At 35.8% G+C, this 19,938-nt stretch overlaps 1 protein-coding gene across 2 annotated transcripts in view; it reads left to right on the top strand.

The window, feature by feature from the left end:
• Positions 1-19,938, top strand: part of CDK17 (cyclin dependent kinase 17) — a 91,457-nt gene that overhangs the window by 34,446 nt on the left and 37,073 nt on the right. The window contains exons 2-4 of one of the 2 annotated variants that reach the window (XM_018910085.3): positions 2,283-2,431; positions 7,016-7,054; positions 15,654-15,818. In XM_018910085.3, the coding sequence (XP_018765630.1) occupies positions 2,314-2,431; positions 7,016-7,054; positions 15,654-15,818 (322 nt within the window). In that variant the 5' untranslated portion in view covers positions 2,283-2,313. The remainder of the gene's footprint in view (positions 1-2,282; positions 2,432-7,015; positions 7,055-15,653; positions 15,819-19,938) is intronic. The other variant, XM_009086648.4, reaches the window with a different exon arrangement.

The raw sequence follows: 19,938 nt of genomic DNA, 5'->3' as shown, positions 1-19,938 counted from the left end.
TTCCTTTTCACTGTTGAATTATTTGAAAATCAAGCCATGAATTAATTCCATATGTTAGCAAAAATGGTACTTCAATACTCCATGAAAGCTGCCATAACAGGAGAAATGTTGTAATTATAGGTAATGAAATACTTTGGGATTTTTTTATTAGCTTGAGATTTAGAATGTTTCCTGCATTTTCTAATCCATATATCGGTTAATTTATAATATTCTTATTAATTTGTAATATTCTTCAGCAGTAGACCTTCTTTTTGATTAAAAAATTGTGTAGGTTTAAGTACTTGAAGGATCAAAAGCCAGGAGCAGCCTGACTCCCTTTAAAGGCACCTGTTTTTTCAGTTGCTGCCCAAGTGGAAAATTGGAAAGAAATTGTTGTGCTGTCAAGTAGCTTTAGGGCATTACATAACTAAAAATTGCATGTATCCTTTTTTGAGAATAATACATGTAGGAAGGTGTGGGTTTCAAAAAACATCATGCAAGAATTGAGTAAAACTACACAGAAATGATGCGTCCTTCCAATTTTTTTTACAAAATCGGCCTTTTAAGAGAAACATGGGCAATTTATTTTGAAAAAGTTTGAATGCAGAAATAAAACAGTTTCAAGTAAGAAAGATCTTTGTAGCCTGGTCCCAAACAGGAAAAGTAAATGTTCCATTTGGATTGCTATCTGAATGCAGTTTCTTAACAATAAGCATATCCTGCTTTTGACTTAGAGAGAGTAAAATTATTCATACTTAGGTGTGGCTTTATTGCACATACAGCAGTGCATTAAAGAGGCAGTTTAACTGGCTTAACTGTATCTAGAGCAGTATATTTTATTTCCTGTGTATCTCTATGTCTAGAGCAGTATATTTTATTTCCTGTGTATCTCTGAATAATTCTGCTTTATAATAGCTGTGATTGTCTAAGATGTTAGTTACCCTGTTTTGTAATCCACCTCTTTCCCTTGGATGCAGCTGTTGCTTTGCCAGTGATTTTACTGTTTGTCTCAGACTTTGGAGCTCGAATCCCAAAGGTCTTCTTTTATCCACCCCTAATGTGTTACTTGCTGTCCTAAACAATCTAATCTTATGAAAGTTTAGCCTATGTAAGCATTCTGCTACCACCAGCAGCCACTTTCAGATTTGTTCTACCAATTTCTTCTCCTTTTTATTATGAAGCAGCTTAAAATAGAGTAAGTTCATTGAAATGTGTATACTTAATGGGATGCTGTCAATATAAAATTGTATTCACAATTTGTTATTAAATGTGGATCTCTGGCATACTACTTGTTGCATTTCTCTGTTTAAATGAGAACATTGAGGAAAATTTGATTTTGTACGTGAATTTAGGAAGGCAAAGAAGCTCATGGGAGGGAGGAAAAATATATGAGCGTTTTGGACTTTAGTATGCTGTGCTTGTTTGAACACTGCTTATGTGATTCTTGGAGTCTATGAGCAGATGAATAAGTTAGTGAGAAATAACATCAAGGGTGAACTGTCCATGTGTAGTAAGGAGAGACTGAACTGTGCTTCATGTTATGCAGGGGCAGACGTGTGGCACACCACAAAGGTCACTTACCAGCTCAGACTTATGACGGCATGTTTATTGACCTGGACCTTTGTTATTATGGTTTGTTTGCTTACAACTTTCCAGGGACAAAGTGCCTTCTGCTTTGTTCCCAGCTCCATCCTGCTGCTTGACTCTTAAGAGGAGCATCCATTCTAGCCATTGTTACCGGACCCTGGCTGTCCTATTTCTCTAGGTGGGATGGTGTTTGAGAACTGCTTTTGTCTTTAAGACTTTCAGCATTGTTCCCTTCTTCTGTTTGTGAAAAGGGTAAAATATAGAGGAGTTTGGTAAGTTTTCATCATAAAAAATAGGGCTGAAAAAGAGAAAAGGTTACATTCTCCTTCTGCTTAGTGGGATTAGTTAAAGACGCTGTAGAAGAGGCCACAGAGCACACACTGATCTAGTTTTCAGATTACTGTTTCCTTTATGATTAGACTGTAAACTTGGTTATGAAGTTAGCTGTTTTTCTAAAATAAAAATCCAAACAGACCTGAAGGTTCTTTTTTTTCCAAATAGAAATAAAAATTGCAAAAGTGTATGGGCATCAACCTCTCAAAACACTCACGTTCAGTCCAGTAGAGCAATCTTTCTTCAAGGATATTGTTTTAAGTGTAACTTGTATATTGCCCAAGTTTTCTGTAAGCCTTTCTGCATTTTTATGTCAGTCAATTAAACTTCTTTCTAATTAAACTAATTTTTTCTCACTTTTTGTTATTTATTTTTGCTTTCAGGCTTCCTTAAGCCAGACTCAATATCGATAGAATGAAAAAATTTAAGAGAAGACTTTCCTTAACCTTGAGAGGAAGCCAGACCATTGATGAATCGCTGTCTGAGCTAGCAGAACAAATGACAATTGAAGAAAACAGCAGCAAAGATAACGGTAAGCATGTCTTTCACTTTGTAGAAAATGTAAGAATTTTGTCAGGCCCTATTCAAGTGAGCATTGCTGGGGTTTATTTCAATTTTCACAGTTGCAGGGATTTTCTCTCTAACCTTTTTTTTTTCCTTATATTCCACTACCCTACCTTTCAACAGGTTGATATGGTATTACATACTGGTTTGTTTTGCTTTGGTATTGAACTGTTACACAGCTATTTATCAAAAGCTACCTAAATTTATCTTTTTATGTCATGTGCTCCAAGGCTTATAGATGTTCTTGCAGTATATTGAATTCTATTGTATGGGTTTAGTGGATCTCACATCAGCTTCATACGGCTTCAAATTCAGTCTGTTCTCAAAATCTTTATTTAGTAATATGATTGACTAATTGCTTAAGCATTTCATATAAAACCATTTACTTAACATTGGTGATGCAGTGCAGTATTCTAAATTCTGTCATCTCTTCATATCTCTCAGAAGTACTTCTCTTCACCTATATGAAGGTGACTAGAAACGTTCAGGATAACCAGCTTGTCTCTGTATTCTTACCTGAGTCTTTGGCTGATCCCATAGATGTATTGGCTGCTCTAAAGTCCACATTAGTGATGATGCCGCTTTTGGATGCAATCTGCAGTAATAATGACTCAAAGAGATTTTGTTGCTTGTTCTGCTTCGTGGGCTGCAGCATTTAAGTCATATTTCATCTTTGATGCTGATTAGTGTTATTTTTTGCTTTGCTGATATCTAAGATTTTTTCATTTATCAAGAGATCTGAGTATTATTTTTGCCTCACTTCACAACAATAAAGGATTCTGAATTTTCCAAATAAAAACTTCCAGGGCCAGGAAATTTGAGCAGAGGTAGAGACAATGGACTATGAACAAAATTATGTTGAAGATACATTGCATACCAAGATTTTGGAAGCAGAATTTACTTTTGGCAAAACAAAGCTAATGTTTTTCATTTTTACCTTTAATCCCTGGTATCTTTGTTGCTGTTGTCCTGTTTTTAATATGGGCCGGCCATGCCCAGTATTTTGGGAGACAAGGTTTATTACAACTTTTTATATGTTGATATAACAGGTCTACTCTGCTGCAACAATTGCAGTATTTTTGCACTGATATCTGTTAAGTCATTTTTGAGACACTGAGTTTGTCCCACATGATTTGAGTTGTCCCACGTGATTTCACTTGTATTCGCCTTTGTTACTGATACATATTTTTTCAGACCTGTATATACTTCTGCAAGATTGATTCCATTATGTAAATAAGTGCAAAGAATGTTACTTTCACACTGAGAAATGAGCATGAAAAAAAATGTTAGCAGAATCAATGAGTGTACTGAACTGGGTTGCTGAATTAATTCATTGAAACTGAATCCAGAAAGAATAAAAAGATTTTACCTTAAACTGGACCACGTGCTGAGTGTCAGCTCGAGGGACAGAGAACACAATAATTTGTTTACAGAAGCATGAGCTTATGCCATCTTAAGTCATCTGTAAAACCATTTGCAGCTTGTAATATTTATCTGAGAATAATCCCAAACAGTAATACTTGGATGTGTGCATGCTTGTCACCAAACTGTGATGAGCTTATCTTGTCAGTAGATATTTAAAGTGTTAAAATAAGGTAAAAATACGATTCAAGAAAATGCTCCTAACTGCAGATTACTTACCTAGCTTTTAGTGCTCTTTGTATTTTACTTCCCGTGGTAATTCATTGGCCAAAGGGAATCTTGCATATTAAAATTGTGATAATGACATATGCTATGCTTATACGTGCAGAACATTGTTGATGCCTTAGTACAGTCTTCTTGGATACTCAAGGTGTTGTAGAACCTCTTGAAAGAAGACAAAGAATCTAAACTGTTCTTTGCTGTGCCTAATCTTCAACTCATCATTTCATGTCATTAAAAAAAGTTTTACTGACACTTGCTACCTTTTTTCAGATTCTTCAAGAATGCAGTTATTAGGACTTGTGCTATCTTTGATCTTGCAGATGTGAACAGGATACTACATTGTGGACTTTTGTTTTCCTTTGTTTTTCCTTTCCGACCCTACTTTTCTTAGAAAGTAGGGTTGGAATATGCTTGCTGCTTTAGCTAGTCTTGCTTTTCTAAAGGACACTCTAGCTTTCCCACAGACTGAGCTATTTTGTAAAGAGTATTTGTCAAAAAGACCACAGGGATTGGGCTTTGGGTAACAACGATTGTTGAAAAAACAGCCAAGAAATTATTTTTCCCTTTTGGTGAAAGACCAGTTTAGTAAAGAACATTGCCTGGAAAAAATCCTTCAGTGGGCATTTAAAAAAATTTGCTTACGAAGTAGTGCTTTAATGAGAAAGGTTTTCCTTGGTGTCTTACAAAATCACAGTGCTAAAAAGCCAGCACTAACTACTGTAAATACCCAACTGAGACACATGAGAGGATGTAGTCTCTTGAAGAATATTTTATAAGTGATAGCTGCATTAAGATCTTGAAAGTGCATCCTTTACTGTGGTGGTGCTGATCTCAGGAGGCAGGAGTAACCATCTCTTTAGTTCTGCTTTTAAGAATAAGCAGCTCCTTTACCCTGTGGAGCAGAGAAACAAATGTGCCCAGTTAAAAGGCTTTGAATCTGTTCCTGAAGAAACTTAAAAAGCACTGTCTAGTAAATCAAAGACATGCCAGTATATTAATCTACAGAGAATCAAAGTCAGGGGTACAAATAATCTTCAGAAAGTGGTTCTTCATATGTGCTTTATTTTCAAGCCTTGCATCATGAACTTGGGAAATAAGAGTTGAAGGGCATTGAAACTGTACATTTCAGGTCAGAAGGCAAGACTAGATCCTGAATGCTGAAGGCCTTTACAGCAGAATTTAATTCCATTGCTATTGTCCAATTCTTCTGTTTTAACTTTTTCTTTCTAGCAAATCGCTCATCTTGTCTCCTGTCATTCCATGCTGATGGCTGTGTTCACTAAGGGTTATAATTTTATACATGCTGGTTTTTTTCCTTCCTGGGAAACAGCTGTGTTACTGGGTTATAGAGGTTGTAGAGACTGTGTCCATAGAAAACCACATCTGTGCTGACCTAGAATCCAGACTTATTTCCATCTGATTTATATCCTGTGAAATACTTACATGTGTAAATATTTATACAAATATGTGTGTCTATATATATATAGATATAGATATATTCTGTAAAAATGTTTGTTATAAGTTGCAGTTCAGCACTGCTATTCCAGATGTAGATCACTTGTACATAGTATCAGGGACCTTTCCTTATGGTCACCTTTTTGCAATAACCTGTTTGTTCAGCCCTCTGCCAAATGTTTTTTCTCCCAAAACATTTGCCTGTGATTTCAAGTTAACTGCAGCTCCCATCCAGAGGCCCACCTTGTCATTAGCTCCAGCTTTGAGTGGGTTGTTTCAGGATTCAAAGAACAGTACTCCTAATGTAGAACAAATTGTCCCATTTGTGGTTCGCAGCCACAAAAATAGATCCATAACTTTTGATTTCCTTGCAGTGCATTGGTACCACTGAATCAGCTCCTCTTTTGTATGCAGTCTCATTTAATACACAGTCTCCTTCATCGTGTGATGTCAGTACAATCTCAGTATGCATCACTCATGCATGAGCAGCAAAATGGGATTAGCAGGGATCAACCCATATTGTTCAATGCAGTAGCGCAAAGCTGTTGCACTGAATATAGAATAACCATTGGGTTTGGGTTTTTTGGAACACCATCAAATTATTTAGTGACCAGAAACCTATATATAATTTAATCTTTCAAACAAATTATGTTCATCATAATTGGCTTCTGGGCGAGGAAGCACTGCCAAATCAGGTCATAAACCATAAAAATAGAGGGACCAGTGAAATACCTAATAATATATCTGAAGCCTTATGAACTGTGTACTGTATGAAGTATACTTCAGGCTAGTCTTTCATCTAAGGACAAAAGCTTTTCTTGGTCTCTGGTGTTTCAGCATATAAAACCAATTAGGTGGATTTGTTGTTTATTTTAATGTTTCATACTAACAGTGCTTGCTTTTTTAATTCTAGATTTTACCTTAATATACGTATTTTGATAATTATTAACAGTAATAAAAGGTGATTTGTAGGCGTTGACAACTAAATTTGCCCCTGAAATTTTTCTTTGGCAATGACATACTAATGTAATTTGGCTAGAAGTAACATCCAAATCATGCATATTTAATGCCTAATTAAGTGTAAAATTTATGCAAATACTTCAAACACATATGATCTCTAGTGAAAGCAAAAAATGTGGCTGTATTGTCTAATATTATGAAATGCACTATCACAAACTCCAAGCATGCTTTTAAGAATAATTGCATTCCAAAATACAGCCACAGCTCTTGCATTAATTTATAAGTAACTTGGAAAGCATTCTGTTTTGTTGGGTTTTTTGGTACAGATAAATACACATATACATAATAAACAAAAAAAGGTGACGTTCTGATAGAAATGGCTACATGAATTTGTAAAATAATACTTATCTCCATTTGGTCTCTTTTAGCTCAGTGATGTGATCATAGGATCCAGTCTCATGAACATTTGCATAATTTTTTTGTAATTTTACAGGTGTGAGTAATAATGGAAGGATCAGCTACGGTAAAGTGCGTAAGTGTTTTTTAGGTTTAAGGCATTAATGACTAGTTAATACTCTGATAAGAGGGATGAATGTTTATAAAAATAAACACATTGCGATACTGTCTCAGAACATCCAAACGCCTTTGTAGTTTTAATCATTTCATGTCATCTTCAACAGAGCTGAGAAATTCCCATTCCATCTGCTGTGTGTAATTCCTTGAGTGCGGAAGGAAAACAGTGTATTGCAACATATTTTCAAGACAGTGTTCTTGAATTGAAAATATGAGCACAGAAATGCTTACTGGTAATAAACTGGTAAAATTTCTCTGTTGATGTTGGAGGAAAGTATCAGTATGAAGATGTGGGTGGGTAGAGGGAGAAGAAATCCTCAGAACTGCTAGAGCTCATTCTAGAGCTACAGATTACTGTGAGTAATTGGTAGCTGTCACAGCTAAACGCCAATCCTTGTAGTGTCCCTTACACTGTACTGGCAATGTTTTTATTATAGTCTGTATGTACCCTTCTGTGCTGTGGTCTGCATCCTTTTTGTTATTACTGTTCAGTATGGTTTCTCCATCCCACGTATGCTGCGCAACATAGTGTTCTTTCTTCCCTTCTGTTTTAATTTGCTTCTTCCCAGAATACCTAGAGGCTCTGTTCATATGTGGAAGTGCTTATAAAGTGAAATGAGCATGAACATTCAGTGCCTGAAAGCATGCTGCAGAGACCCATAGTCTTGGAGGGTTCTGTGGGGGCTTTGTCCACTCCTAAGTGTTTCCTTAGAAGTAGAATACATGTTTGGCAGGGAGCATAATGTTTAGATGCAGTAGTGTAGGCTCTGATGAATATGCAGAGATGTTTTTCAAATGGTATTCAGGTGGAGTCGTTAAGTACAGAAAAGTAAAATACACATAACTAGCCAACACTGTTTCTGAAAGTAGAGCAAAAAGGAGCAGATCCTCTGTTCTCTGGTTTGGTTGGCAGCCTGGTCTCACAGATGTTTGCACTGGGAGTTGTCTGTGTGAATGCAAGGATAGAGGCCAGGGATACTTGTATCTTGGCTGTGGTATTGACTTGCATTGAATTAAATTGCAGCTGAAATGTTTTTCTGAAGGATACGTTGTAGTGTGATGCCTTTTGCAGTTACAGTTTTAAACTGATGGTGTATTATGCCTAATATGATTTGAGCTACAGATCTACCATGCTTATGTTCCAATACAGGTTCTGATGACCAAAAATATTAGCTGAGAATTATCTTCTGAGCAGTATGAAATAAATAAATCTTAAAGGCAGGGTTTTGATTTTGAATATATTTTTCACTTGATTGTGATCTTTATTGTTTTCATATGCAGACTGAAGGCAAAACCTCACTCTGCATGAAATAACTTTGAAAGGCTTTCTATAGTGTTTTTTAGATGTCTTGATCTCATTCTTTGCCTTGTGTATAGTTTGTTTCTGTAGTTCAAACAGACGAAAATTTCTGTCCTAAATTAAAAGAAAAGGTTTATAGGACTGTACGCTGCCATTTTAATAATTGAGGTACTTCATTTCTCAGAGGAAGTTGATGACTGGGTTTCTTCAGGGTTATATTAGCATATTTTTTCAAATGTTCTACCGATATTCTTTGCCTTGTGTTGTGCAGGTGAAGAACATTTGCTCTGGAATGACTGCTTACTTGATGGATTAATTTGAGCAATGGGAGTAATCCTTTGAAGTTTTGCCAAATTTTTAAGATTGTAATATTCAGTGGTTTGAGGATTTCATCTTATTGTTTAATGAAAAATACTGGTTTAAATGGTATTGAGTGGTTGCTCTGTTTTTAGGGTGACATAATGTTTTCCTGGGTATAGCATAACAGAATCCAAGGAAGCAACCCTGTAAAATAATCTATAAATACACAGTGTTTTGTAGTGTTCCTCATCCAGCTCCTGGAGAGTACATATATAGCAAGCATATTGCTGCTTTTGGTTATTTGAATGTATCTTCTATGGAAGCTGTCACCTGCAATCACCTAATTTTACTGTGAGTGGGTCTGACCGCCTTACAGCAGTGTAATTAAATATTATACAGTGCAGCATGCCAATTCTATAATATCAGAAATTCACCTGCTTACATTCTAGATTTTTTGAAGAAAAAAATGGCTTCTTGACAACAGCTTCTTTAGCAGTTTGTTAAAAATATTTTATATTTCAAGTCCAAAAAAAAAATCAGGTTTTATTATGTAAAAATGGAGTAATCATTAGCAGAGCCTAACATTCAGATCAGGTAAATGAATGTGTAGTAGGTGGTGCTGAAATACGAGTAAATTACGTGACAGTAGTGTTTGAGAAGCCTACATAAATAGTTTTAAAATGTTGTGATGATGCATTGTAAGCTTCGTGAATGCAAAGCAGTTCAAAGAATGAATATTTAATTTCACAAACATAGATTTTTGACACTTTTTCATTCCCTATTAAATTGGAAATGATAAAGAAAAAACCTTGGAAGTTTTCTGGAGCAAGGATGAGGTCAAGGTGATGGAAAAGAAACTGCATTGAGTCCTGTCCTATAAAATCCAGTAGTGGATTCTCGAGACACTTAGTGAGATTTTGTTACACTTGAGCCAGTCCAAAGTCAAGTTGCAGCTAAAAGTGTCAAGTGAGGTTCTGCCTCCATCCTTCTGCCAGCAGTTGTGCTCTGTATACCCCATAGTGATCTAGTTCAGAAACCTAAATCAAAATTAGATTACGTTCTTGTTGGGGGGCAGGGGGAAGAGCCTTGAGCCTCATTTTTGGTAGAAGCAATGAATTGTTGTAGGCATAAAGATTCATCCTTACTTAGAGTATGGAGCATGCCTGGATTCAATCCCCATTCTATACCCAAATCAGTAATCATAAATGCTAAGTCTCCAGTATCTCTTACTTTGATTAGAAAATTTCCACATGTGCATTTTAACTTTATTTATATGAATTTAAAATACATATTTATATAGCTTAAATGTCCAGAATGGATAGTGATTGTGGAATCAAACATTTTTTGCAGACATACTCTGCTCTGTCAGAGATGTTTGATTTAAGGGAAAAATGTCACCTTGTATGGCTGGTGATTTAATTCTTTATTTAAAGAAAATACCATTGCAAAATTTAGGCAGTGAAATCTGAAAAACAACTTGGTCTCTTTGTCACATAATAATGATACTCATGGGACAAAAAAGAAAGACTTAGTTGAGTATGTGATAATATATATTCATAAAAAGTATTTAAAAATGCATTTATATTCCTGATGAAAACACTTTCTCTCTTTAATCCACCAGCTGACTGATGTGTGACAGTACGTCAGTTGCTGAGGCTGGGCCAAGAAATGCCAGGCAATTCTACAGGCTCTCTGGAGCTCAGCTTAAGTAAATCCAGTTAAGTAAATCCAGCACAGGAAAGAAAGTGGTAGTGTGGTCTTTGTTATCATAGATGGATGAGGAAGAGAAACATTGTGGATTCATTGAAAAATTGCTTAACTCAGTAATAATTTCAGGTCAAGGTTTTGGGTTAATTTAAATTGCAGTTAAAGGAAGAAGAGGAGGCATATTCTTAAATTTTTTGGGTTTAGTTAATTCCTTGGACAGGTTTCTTGGTTATATATACTGCTGTTCTACTTGACTCTGCCAGTTTTCATAATTATGAATTAAAAAAAAAATCAGTTTCACTTACGTTCAGACATATATTTATGCCACTTTACAATTGAATGGTTGCAGTGGTTCATTTGAGTTGTTTTCTGGTTTTGTATGTCTGTTATGTTTGTTAGCATTGGTGTTGGCATTATTTCAAATTTAGTAAAGCAGTGGTACCTCACTGAATACAATGTTTTCTTAAAATAGGTGTGTGTATTCCAAAATGTTCCATGATCTAAGAACTCTTAAACCATTATTAAGCCAGACTGATTGTATTTTGAGCAGTATTTTCTTTGAGCAGTGCTGTTGTATTTATTTTGGGTTATGACAATAGCAACAGAGGTTTGAACGACAGAATGTGAGAAGTACAAGAAAATGATCCAAATGATATAAAAGGTTAGCTCAGCACTCACCAAACTTGAGCATCGAGTAATACAGCAGTGCACAGTCACCACGCATTGCTCAGTTTTAACCCTTGCTGAAGGTGCACACTTAAGCAAGATAGCATGGACGTGGCATTTAAAATAAGGGGTGTGTGTTTTTATAGATATAAAACTGATGTGCATATATGGATGTTCTTTTTCAAAGGGTGTCTATTGCAAGAATTGTTCAGGGATAATAAAAAGAAAACTGTGTGGTCATCCTGTACATTAGTATATTTATAAATATTCTCATTGAGAATGTTTTTGCAGTTCTTTCACACTGAAAGACTAGATTTGCATGATAGTTTAGTAAGCTGCCTAAAAAATGAAAGCATTGAAATGGCATTCTTTGGAATATGAGTCTAAGATGACATGGTGTTGTAGCCAAAATAAGAAGAGAATATAGTAACGACTGATGAAATCCAGTGTAAGAAGAACCACTGAGAGGTCTCTGTTTCAGCTTGTTTTCCATATCTGTTTTATCCGTTTGGAGCTACAGATTATAGAGTAGGGTGAGGAAAGAGAGCTGGAGATAAATGGTTAATAAGACCCTTACTGGAATGGTTGTGCCAGCAACAGCCAACACAAGTGAAGTGCTCAGGTGCTGCAGAAGCCTTGTGCTGTAAGGACAGCCAGAGTTCTGCCTGTCTGTTCTCCAGTCTCTGAGGATGACATTTGAGGACAAGTACTAAGTACAGCATCATTTCCCCAGTGTACTGTATCAGTTTCTAGCTCAGAGACTTACTGAACTAGGCAAGGCTCTGTGTGGTTAGTAACCCTGAGCAGATTGCTTGTTCAGTCTCCCTTTGACTCTTGAAAGTTTGGGTAGTTCTAGCATCCTGTGGCATGGAGTTTCCACAGAAGAATCATTTGTGTGCAGTGTGCAACCTGCCATGGCTGTCGTTTTCACTCTTGTGCTGAAGGAGGTGGTGGATGCAGCACATTGCCAGGTGCCCTCTTCAGCCCTTCAATGAGTCTGTAGGTTGTGTCATGCTTCTGCTGTTGTAATCTACGTGAGAGAGGAATACCAGATTTGTGCATGATCTCAGAATGCAGTAAATCCACACACTTGCACAGTGAATTTTTAAGTGTTTTTTTACTCACATTTAATTTCCATCATTCATTTAGCCTGTATCTGAGTATTAAACCAACAGCAGCATGTGGTTACTGAGTTATATTTACCAAGTACAGTGACACTAAAGTAAGGTATGTTTATGAGTTTTATACAGGGGAAACATTTTTTAAAGACTAATCAAATCTATAATCACAGAAGTAAAATTATAAGAAGCAGATTTTAGAGATATATGTGGCAAAGGCATATAACTTGTACAGTTTAGATGCATTTTATTCAAGGCCAGACAGTTCACTAAACCTGCATCCTAAAACTGCCGTGTTGTACTTTAAATATAGTCATTCAACATATTAATAATTTGGGAAAAAATGGATATGAATTGAATGAAATTGTAACTTCAAAAGAAGTACTTGTGAGTCTTTGGAGAGAGAGGGAGTTGAGTAGTTTTTTAAAAGCACTTTTTAAAACTCTTTTATCTTATAAATATATGAAAACTGTAATAAACAGTCTTGTAAATTAATTTCCAGTGAAGGTTTGCTAGATCATTTTCAATATTTGCTCCAGATCTTGGCTGTTACTGTCACATTTGCAGGGAGGAGGTAACCTAATGCAGAATTCATGCAACTTTCTTCAGAAGCTCCTAGCATACAGCAATGCACATTGAATTGTTTATAACAGATATACTTTCCAAAACATAAGGCTGTGTGTTATACCATCATATGCTGTACAATCCCTCCTTTTTGTAAATTAACATTATCAGGATTTTAAACCCCCGCTTATAAACAAGTAGTATTAATACCTGTCTTAGTCAGAAGTTCAGTGTCACATGAATGTTTCTGTAACCTCCACTTCATTGTCTGCCAGTAGTTATGCCTCTCCTACTACTTGACCTGAATTATTGTTGCAAAGTTTTATAATGGGCTCCACAATTTAGTACCGTACTTAGGACAGTTAAGGAAGGTAATAGTTGCCTATGATGACAGAAGTTATTTCTGTATAATTGGATCTTACCATATCAACCATTAATCTTTCATTTTTATATAAACTTATTTATTAATGTGATCTGTATTTATCCCTGTATTTGAGCTGAACTTTGCATATGTTAGGATATTTTAGGAATTTTGTTTTGGACTGTAAAATACATACAGATTTACCAGTGAGGAAAACCAGATTTTTTCAATCATCTCTGTGCATCACACTGTCACATTAGTAATGAACATAAAACTCAATCTCTACACAGACATTGAATATATTCATAAATGCTGGCCTCTTTTGCATACTGCACAGTTCATGAAGGTAGATTGCTTTTAGCACAAGTAGACAAAAGCCATAACATACAAGGTACCATTCGTTTGTTCACCACTGCATGTAAACTCAGTTTGAGGTGTTTAGACTAGAAACTTAATCTAATCCAAATCAAATTAGCAAGAAAATTGGAAAGCAAAAAGCAAATGTTAACTTATCAAAAGCAGTAGTTGTGCTGAATGTGAACCTGTGTCCTGTCATGTAGAAGTAGTAATAGATTCTGTTAAAAATTGATGAGGAATTTGCTACCTGCTGCCCTAGGATAAATCTGCTGTTAAAGGCATGCAACAAGGAAACTGGTACCACTCTTAAGTCAAAAGGGTGATGCAAACGATTAGAACAGAAATGAGCATTTGGGACAGAGACATGCAGAGGTTTGAACACCCTGGCCATACTTTACAAACATATACACAGATGTATGGTGTATTTTTCCTCATATTCACCCACTCCAACGCTGTGTTTATGAAGGATGCTAATCAAAGGATGCAGGCAGGTTTGTAACAGTGCTGACAGGTCCTTTCTGGTTTTGGTTAGCAGCATATTTTTTTCCCCAGGGGTTTTATTTTTTTCCCTGCAGGAGATGAGTTACTGTTTTTTGGTTTTTTTTGTCTCACTGTTTTTCATGTTTATATGCAAAAATTCCTTGCATAATTATTTCTTAGGGTCATTGACCTGTCCTTGGGTAATTCTGTCTGTGTACTTCTGTCTCTGCTTCAGAATAATCATAATAATCTAGAAAATTTTTGTATATGTGGGGGAAGAGGGTGTTCCCTTCAGGATCCTGTTTTCCTTAGGTTATTAGGCATTTGTTGCTGTTCCTTTCCTTTAATACTGAAATTCTGCTTTATATATGTTCTCCTAGCTATATTATTTTTACTCCCCTTTTTTGCAAGGGAAACCAAGATTTTGGGACCCCTGGGTGTGGGTATATAAGGTGGAGTGATGAAATAGCATCCCAGACTGCTCCCTGTCCCAAGAGGCATGAGTGAAGCTCTGAGCACACCCTGGGAGCAGTGGCTTCAGTGGGTGCTGCTCCATTCAGAAACACACTGGGGTTACTCAGTGTGTGGTTGCTGCCTTTTCTGTCTTCTGAATCATACCAAACATGAATCTGTAATGATAGTAAGAATCAAATAATGGAAAAACAAAATTACTTGAATCTCAACTGTTCTTAGGGCTTAGCTTCTGTTCTTATTCCTAGTATAGGGAGAGTGCTTGCTTGTAGCTGCCAGATGACTGTGATCTTGTTTTCTGAAGTGAGAGTATTTCATCTTTATTTTCTTGTATGAATTACTTCATTGGTGGCTCTGCTAAGTCCACTGTCATGACAGTCAATGCAAGCGGGCATCTGTTCTGCTTCTTTTGGGGGTAAAAAAAACCCTTATGTTTTCAGAGTTATCCTGCTTCTAGGAGTATGTCTATCCTTGAGGGCTGCTCCATGTGTGAGGAGTCAGGTTGCTGAGGAAACATGAATACCCAAATACTGCTCACACTTGTAAATGTGATTTAAAAATTTCTAGCTCTTCATTCTTTTAGAAAGTGCTTATCAGTCATAATAACTTTTTTTAAAAAACTCTGTGAACCATCTGAAACACAAACCAGTAGAAAGCCAAAATAAAAAATCAAATGCTTAATTTTTTTGATACCCTGTAAGTTAATAACCTTAATTATGGCATGACAGCTCTAGGAGGTATAGACAGGTATGGTTACTTCTAAAGATCTGCAATGACAAGGCTTTGGTATTAGTGACCCACAAGAATTTTGAGAGGGAGAATATTTTCTAAGGCTTACAGTTGAATTTGCTCATCATAGTTGATCTAACAGCTGTCCTGTTTAAAAGTAAAGATGAAGCATTTTGCAGTAAGACAGAAGAAAATAATTACAGTGTTCTGATTTTATTGACATTCTAAGACTGTATATTCAGGGCATTTAGTCGTCCAGCAGCAGAGTGACAGGATTTAGTAAAATTAAGTTTGGATAACACTTAAAGCCATGTTTTGTACTTGTTTGTCAATAGAGAAATGGCCATAGTATGGTGGTCTGCTGTTAGCATGAAAGATAATTTTACCAGACTGGTGATTTCCTGTTTACTAACTCATTTTCTTCTTTCTTTTTTTTTCTTCTGGCATGTTCCTGACAATCCTCCTTACTTGTGGCAATGAATATTTTGATCCTTGTGAACTGTAGAACCTATTGTGAAGAATGGCAGGCCTCCAACGTCTCACAGCATGCACTCATTTCTCCACCAGTACACGGGATCTTTCAAGAAGCCCCCTTTACGGAGACCACACAGCGTCATAGGGGGCAGCCTCGGCTCTTTCATGGCAATGCCCAGAAATGGCAGCAGATTAGGTAATTTCCTGCATTTTTTGTTTCAAATGATTTTTCTGTGAAAAATAATGTTGGCATTGATTCATAGCAAGAGGTACAGATACTCTTACTGCTTTAATAAATCTCTCAGTATACAGTAATTTTTTTTTGGAGTTCGAGAAATTTGTTCTTAAGGCACTGAATGTCTGTTAAGATTTTCTGGAAGAAAGCAATTAGAAGAGCACACAGAAAACACCCATGAATTTTTTACAACTTTAAAAGTTACAAAAGGAACAAAATATTCTTTTTTAATACTTTGAAAGGAATCCATGTATCCACCTCAGTTAAGCACTGGCAAGTACAATAGACGTACTATAAAAAAACCAAAGGATAATCATCCTCTATGTGGAATTTTAAAAGAACTGCTGTATTACATCTCATTATTCTAGAGAAAAAAATGGTTTTTTTCAGTGACAAATTCAGGCAACTCAACTATAATTATCTTTTTGTTGTGGTCCTGAGCTATATTTGTGCTTCTGTGAAGCAAATAAGTTATGAAATATTTTTTCTTCAAGTAAATTGTCATGTTGCTGCCTCCAGTCACCATTAATGTTTTATCCTGCTTTTACATTATTTTAAATTATGCTTAATTAATTGATACTAGAAAATGAGAGCAAACCACAGCTTAATTAGAGTTTTTTATATTTTTTCAATCTCATGCCCTCCTTTAGAAGTGTGATAAACTGATCTTTGAGGTTAAGCTATGAATTTTCAAGATAGTAGTCAAACCACTTATATTCTCCTCTGGTGTAATACCACTCATCATATTCAAAAAAAATCCCTTTTTACTGCTTGAGTTACCATTCCAGCTGAAAAAAGTTGTATATCCTTTTGACTTTACTCTAGCAGCTGTTGCTATCACACAAGAAAAACGGGTTTTAGTGTGTGTAATTGGACTACTGTATCAATTTCTGATTTCACTCAAGTCCTGTTTACAGTATTTGCTCTTTCATTTTTGCCAAACCAAGCTTTAGTTAAGTTGCAAAGAATCTACCAGGAAGAGAGAGTTTAAAAAAAAATTGTGTAGTTGGAGAAATCTGTGTTTAACCTGAATATGTAGTCTTTATGGATTATTTGTTAAACTAGATATACGTAAACAAAGTACAGGAGCAGCAAAGATGTGTTTGAGTACAGAGGTGCCTGTACTCTCTCACTGGTGTTGCCCTTAACAACAATTTCTAATTCTTTAAGTAGTATGAAATAGATGTATATACAGAGTGTATCATGGAATCCCAGAATGGTTTGGGTTGGAAGAGACCTCAAAGGATCACCTAGTTCCAACCTCTCTGCCATGGGCTGGGATACTTTCCTCTGGGCCTGGTTGCTCAGTATGTCTGTGTTAATCACATCTTTTTGCTTTGGATATGATAATGCCTTTTTTGAAACTCCTTATTTGATGGAAATACATGCTACTTGTGCATGTTATCTAGTGGTAAAAAACAGAAGTACAGGTAAATGCAGTCATAATTCCTCTTTCTGCTCCTTTTTCACATCTTTCTTTCTTTTGTTCCTGCCATATGAGAATGGTTATTACTCATCAGGAAGCTGAGGTTTTCCCTGTTGGGCTAATGACATCAGAAACAAATTAGTCAAATATGCTACACTGCATGAGACTTTGCTTTCTTCATCTACCCTCTTTCCTTTACAGTTTTGCCTCTATTTGGTAGGTAGAAAAGTGGTATCAGAAAGATATCCTTGAAATACAAAATCATGGGAGGTAAAGGATGGTTCTTTTGTTTAAGAAAATCAGATTAAATTGAGACCTACCACAAGTGCATCTTCCTGCTGCCTGAGTTTGAATGAGGCTATCACTATAAAAATTGACTGAGAACCCCAGGAGGATTTTGGAGTTTTGTTTGCTTTCTGAGCATTGAACTTGAGTTTCTGCAGTAGTGATAATGTGTAAAATGACAAAATACTTTAAAAATAATTTCTACTTGGAAATTCTCTGCTAACTTTATGTTTTGTAAAATGCTGTGTAAGGAAAAAATTTATGAGCTATACCTTTTTAAAAAAAAATTTAGCAATTTTTAAATACAGTATTCAGTTACCAGGATGATTTTAAATAATAGAAGGGATTTCCAGACCAGATTGTGAAACTACTGAATGAGGGTTTAGTTGATAGATTTTTTTAGTTCACTTATATCTGTACAGCTTCTACAGTCTTGTACCTCTGGAAACATTTAGCTGCTGCAGTCCATGATGAAGCCAGAGGTAATAAACTTTTTTTGAACCTGACCTGGCTAAATGCAGAAGGAATCCAGCTGTCTTTGTTCCATATTTATATTAACATCACCTCTGAAGAGGCTCCTGGAATGTGCAGAGCTAACTGAAGCTGGCCTTGCTGGAGAACGGCAGTAACAGTCAGGAGAGAGTTAATCCTTGCTTTTGCCAGTTGTGTCAATACAGTTATGGAGAAGTTTTGTTTCATTGTCATAAATACTATTTGAAAGGAATGATGTTTCCATACAGCATTCATAGTTCAGTAATGGTAATGACAAAGGCAATTTCTCACTATGGTCTTCCTCAATTTGAATTATATTATCACTGAAATGAATAGTACAGTGTAGCCACTTCATAGAAAAGTAAGCTTTGGGAAAGTGCACTGTGGAAGGAATCTGTTATGCAAGTCACATGATTATTTTTGTAATAATTTGAAGTAAGTTGGCAAGATCATGCAGTCTTACTCAGTACTAATTAGTGACTTTGATTATGGCTCACTTGGAGGAGTTCTCATTTGCTGCACCACAGGTTCCCTGTATTAATTTCTTCTTGGTGTGTTCCTCACAGCAGAAATGAGGACAGCCTTTTCCTTTAAATGTACTCCTGTAGTTTCCCTGTTATATTGTAGTCATCTACACCTAGCTTCTCATTACATGGCCATTCTGGATATTTAGTAAGATATGTGGAGTACATTAAAATAAATAATCTATGTAAGAGAATGGCTTGGTATTGCAGTGAAATCAATTCAATACATTATTGAATGATTAAAACCTTTGAAGACTCTGCAAGCAAACTTTCATGCAGGTAAACTTGTCTGTAGAAAGGCTTAGGAAATTAGGGAAATATTTTTGTGGTTTTCATCATTGCTTATTTAAGCATCATTGTGCACCTGTGTAAAAATGATTAAAATGTCTGGGTTAATGCCTTAGTCTGGGGTTTATGCCATTAAAATAATGAACATAAGGCTCTACTAATGCCTTTTTAATTGAATCAAATAAAAGGATGCATTTATATCAGATGACAGCACAGTCAAGTTATTTTTAAAAAGCTTAAAATTATATCTGTTTAGAAAATAATTAAAACATCTGCAAACCCTTAGAGATAGATAGGAGCAGTTGGGTATTTAGCCCATTGGAAATGCATGTGCTTAATGATACATTTTTGCTTGCTCCAGCCAGTATCCTGCATAAACCTTCTTGGTGCTGGGTATGTAGCTTATCCAGACCTACCAGAATTAATCATATCACAGTGGTATTCAAATCATCATCTTATATAAGTCTGAGATACTGCATTTTTAGACTTGAATTGTACAGAGCCTCTTCACATTCCCAGTTTACAAAGAACAGAATCTCCTTGCAGCTACATTTTCTGTCCCAAGTATATGGGTTTGTGGTGCTAGTTCTGAAAGAGTGCTTAGTTGTGTGTTATTACATAGGTGATCTTCTTAGTAGAAGGAGAATTATCTTTGTCAACTAGGGTGCTCTATGTAGTTCTAAGTACTGCATTTCTTTTTTACTAGTAAATTCATAATACAAATGCTTTCATGAATTACATGTGAAAAACATGACAGTATGAGTCCCATAATTACTTTATTTAAAGTATCAGTCTCTCTAAAAAAGAAATTGTGTAATTGCACCATGGCTTAAAACGCAGTTCTGCCTTACTTTTGTCAGTTTTTCTTTTGTGAAATTGCTGAGATAACTGTGCCTGGCCTAGCCTCCATAAAGAAAGTAGACTTTGGTTCCCAACCAATGGGCTTGTTTTAACATAAGGATAAATAGATTGGGGAACAGTTGTCAGTATCTGTTATACTTCATTTTACTAACAAAATCTAAAGAGCTGTAATTGCTAAATTGGATTACGTGACCTCTCAGAAAAG

Source organism: Serinus canaria, chromosome 1A, assembly GCF_022539315.1.
Source record: "Serinus canaria isolate serCan28SL12 chromosome 1A, serCan2020, whole genome shotgun sequence".
Classification (NCBI taxonomy): domain Eukaryota; kingdom Metazoa; phylum Chordata; class Aves; order Passeriformes; family Fringillidae; genus Serinus; species Serinus canaria.
Note: the sequence above shows the minus strand (reverse complement) of the source record. Positions and strands in the feature narration are given on the sequence as shown.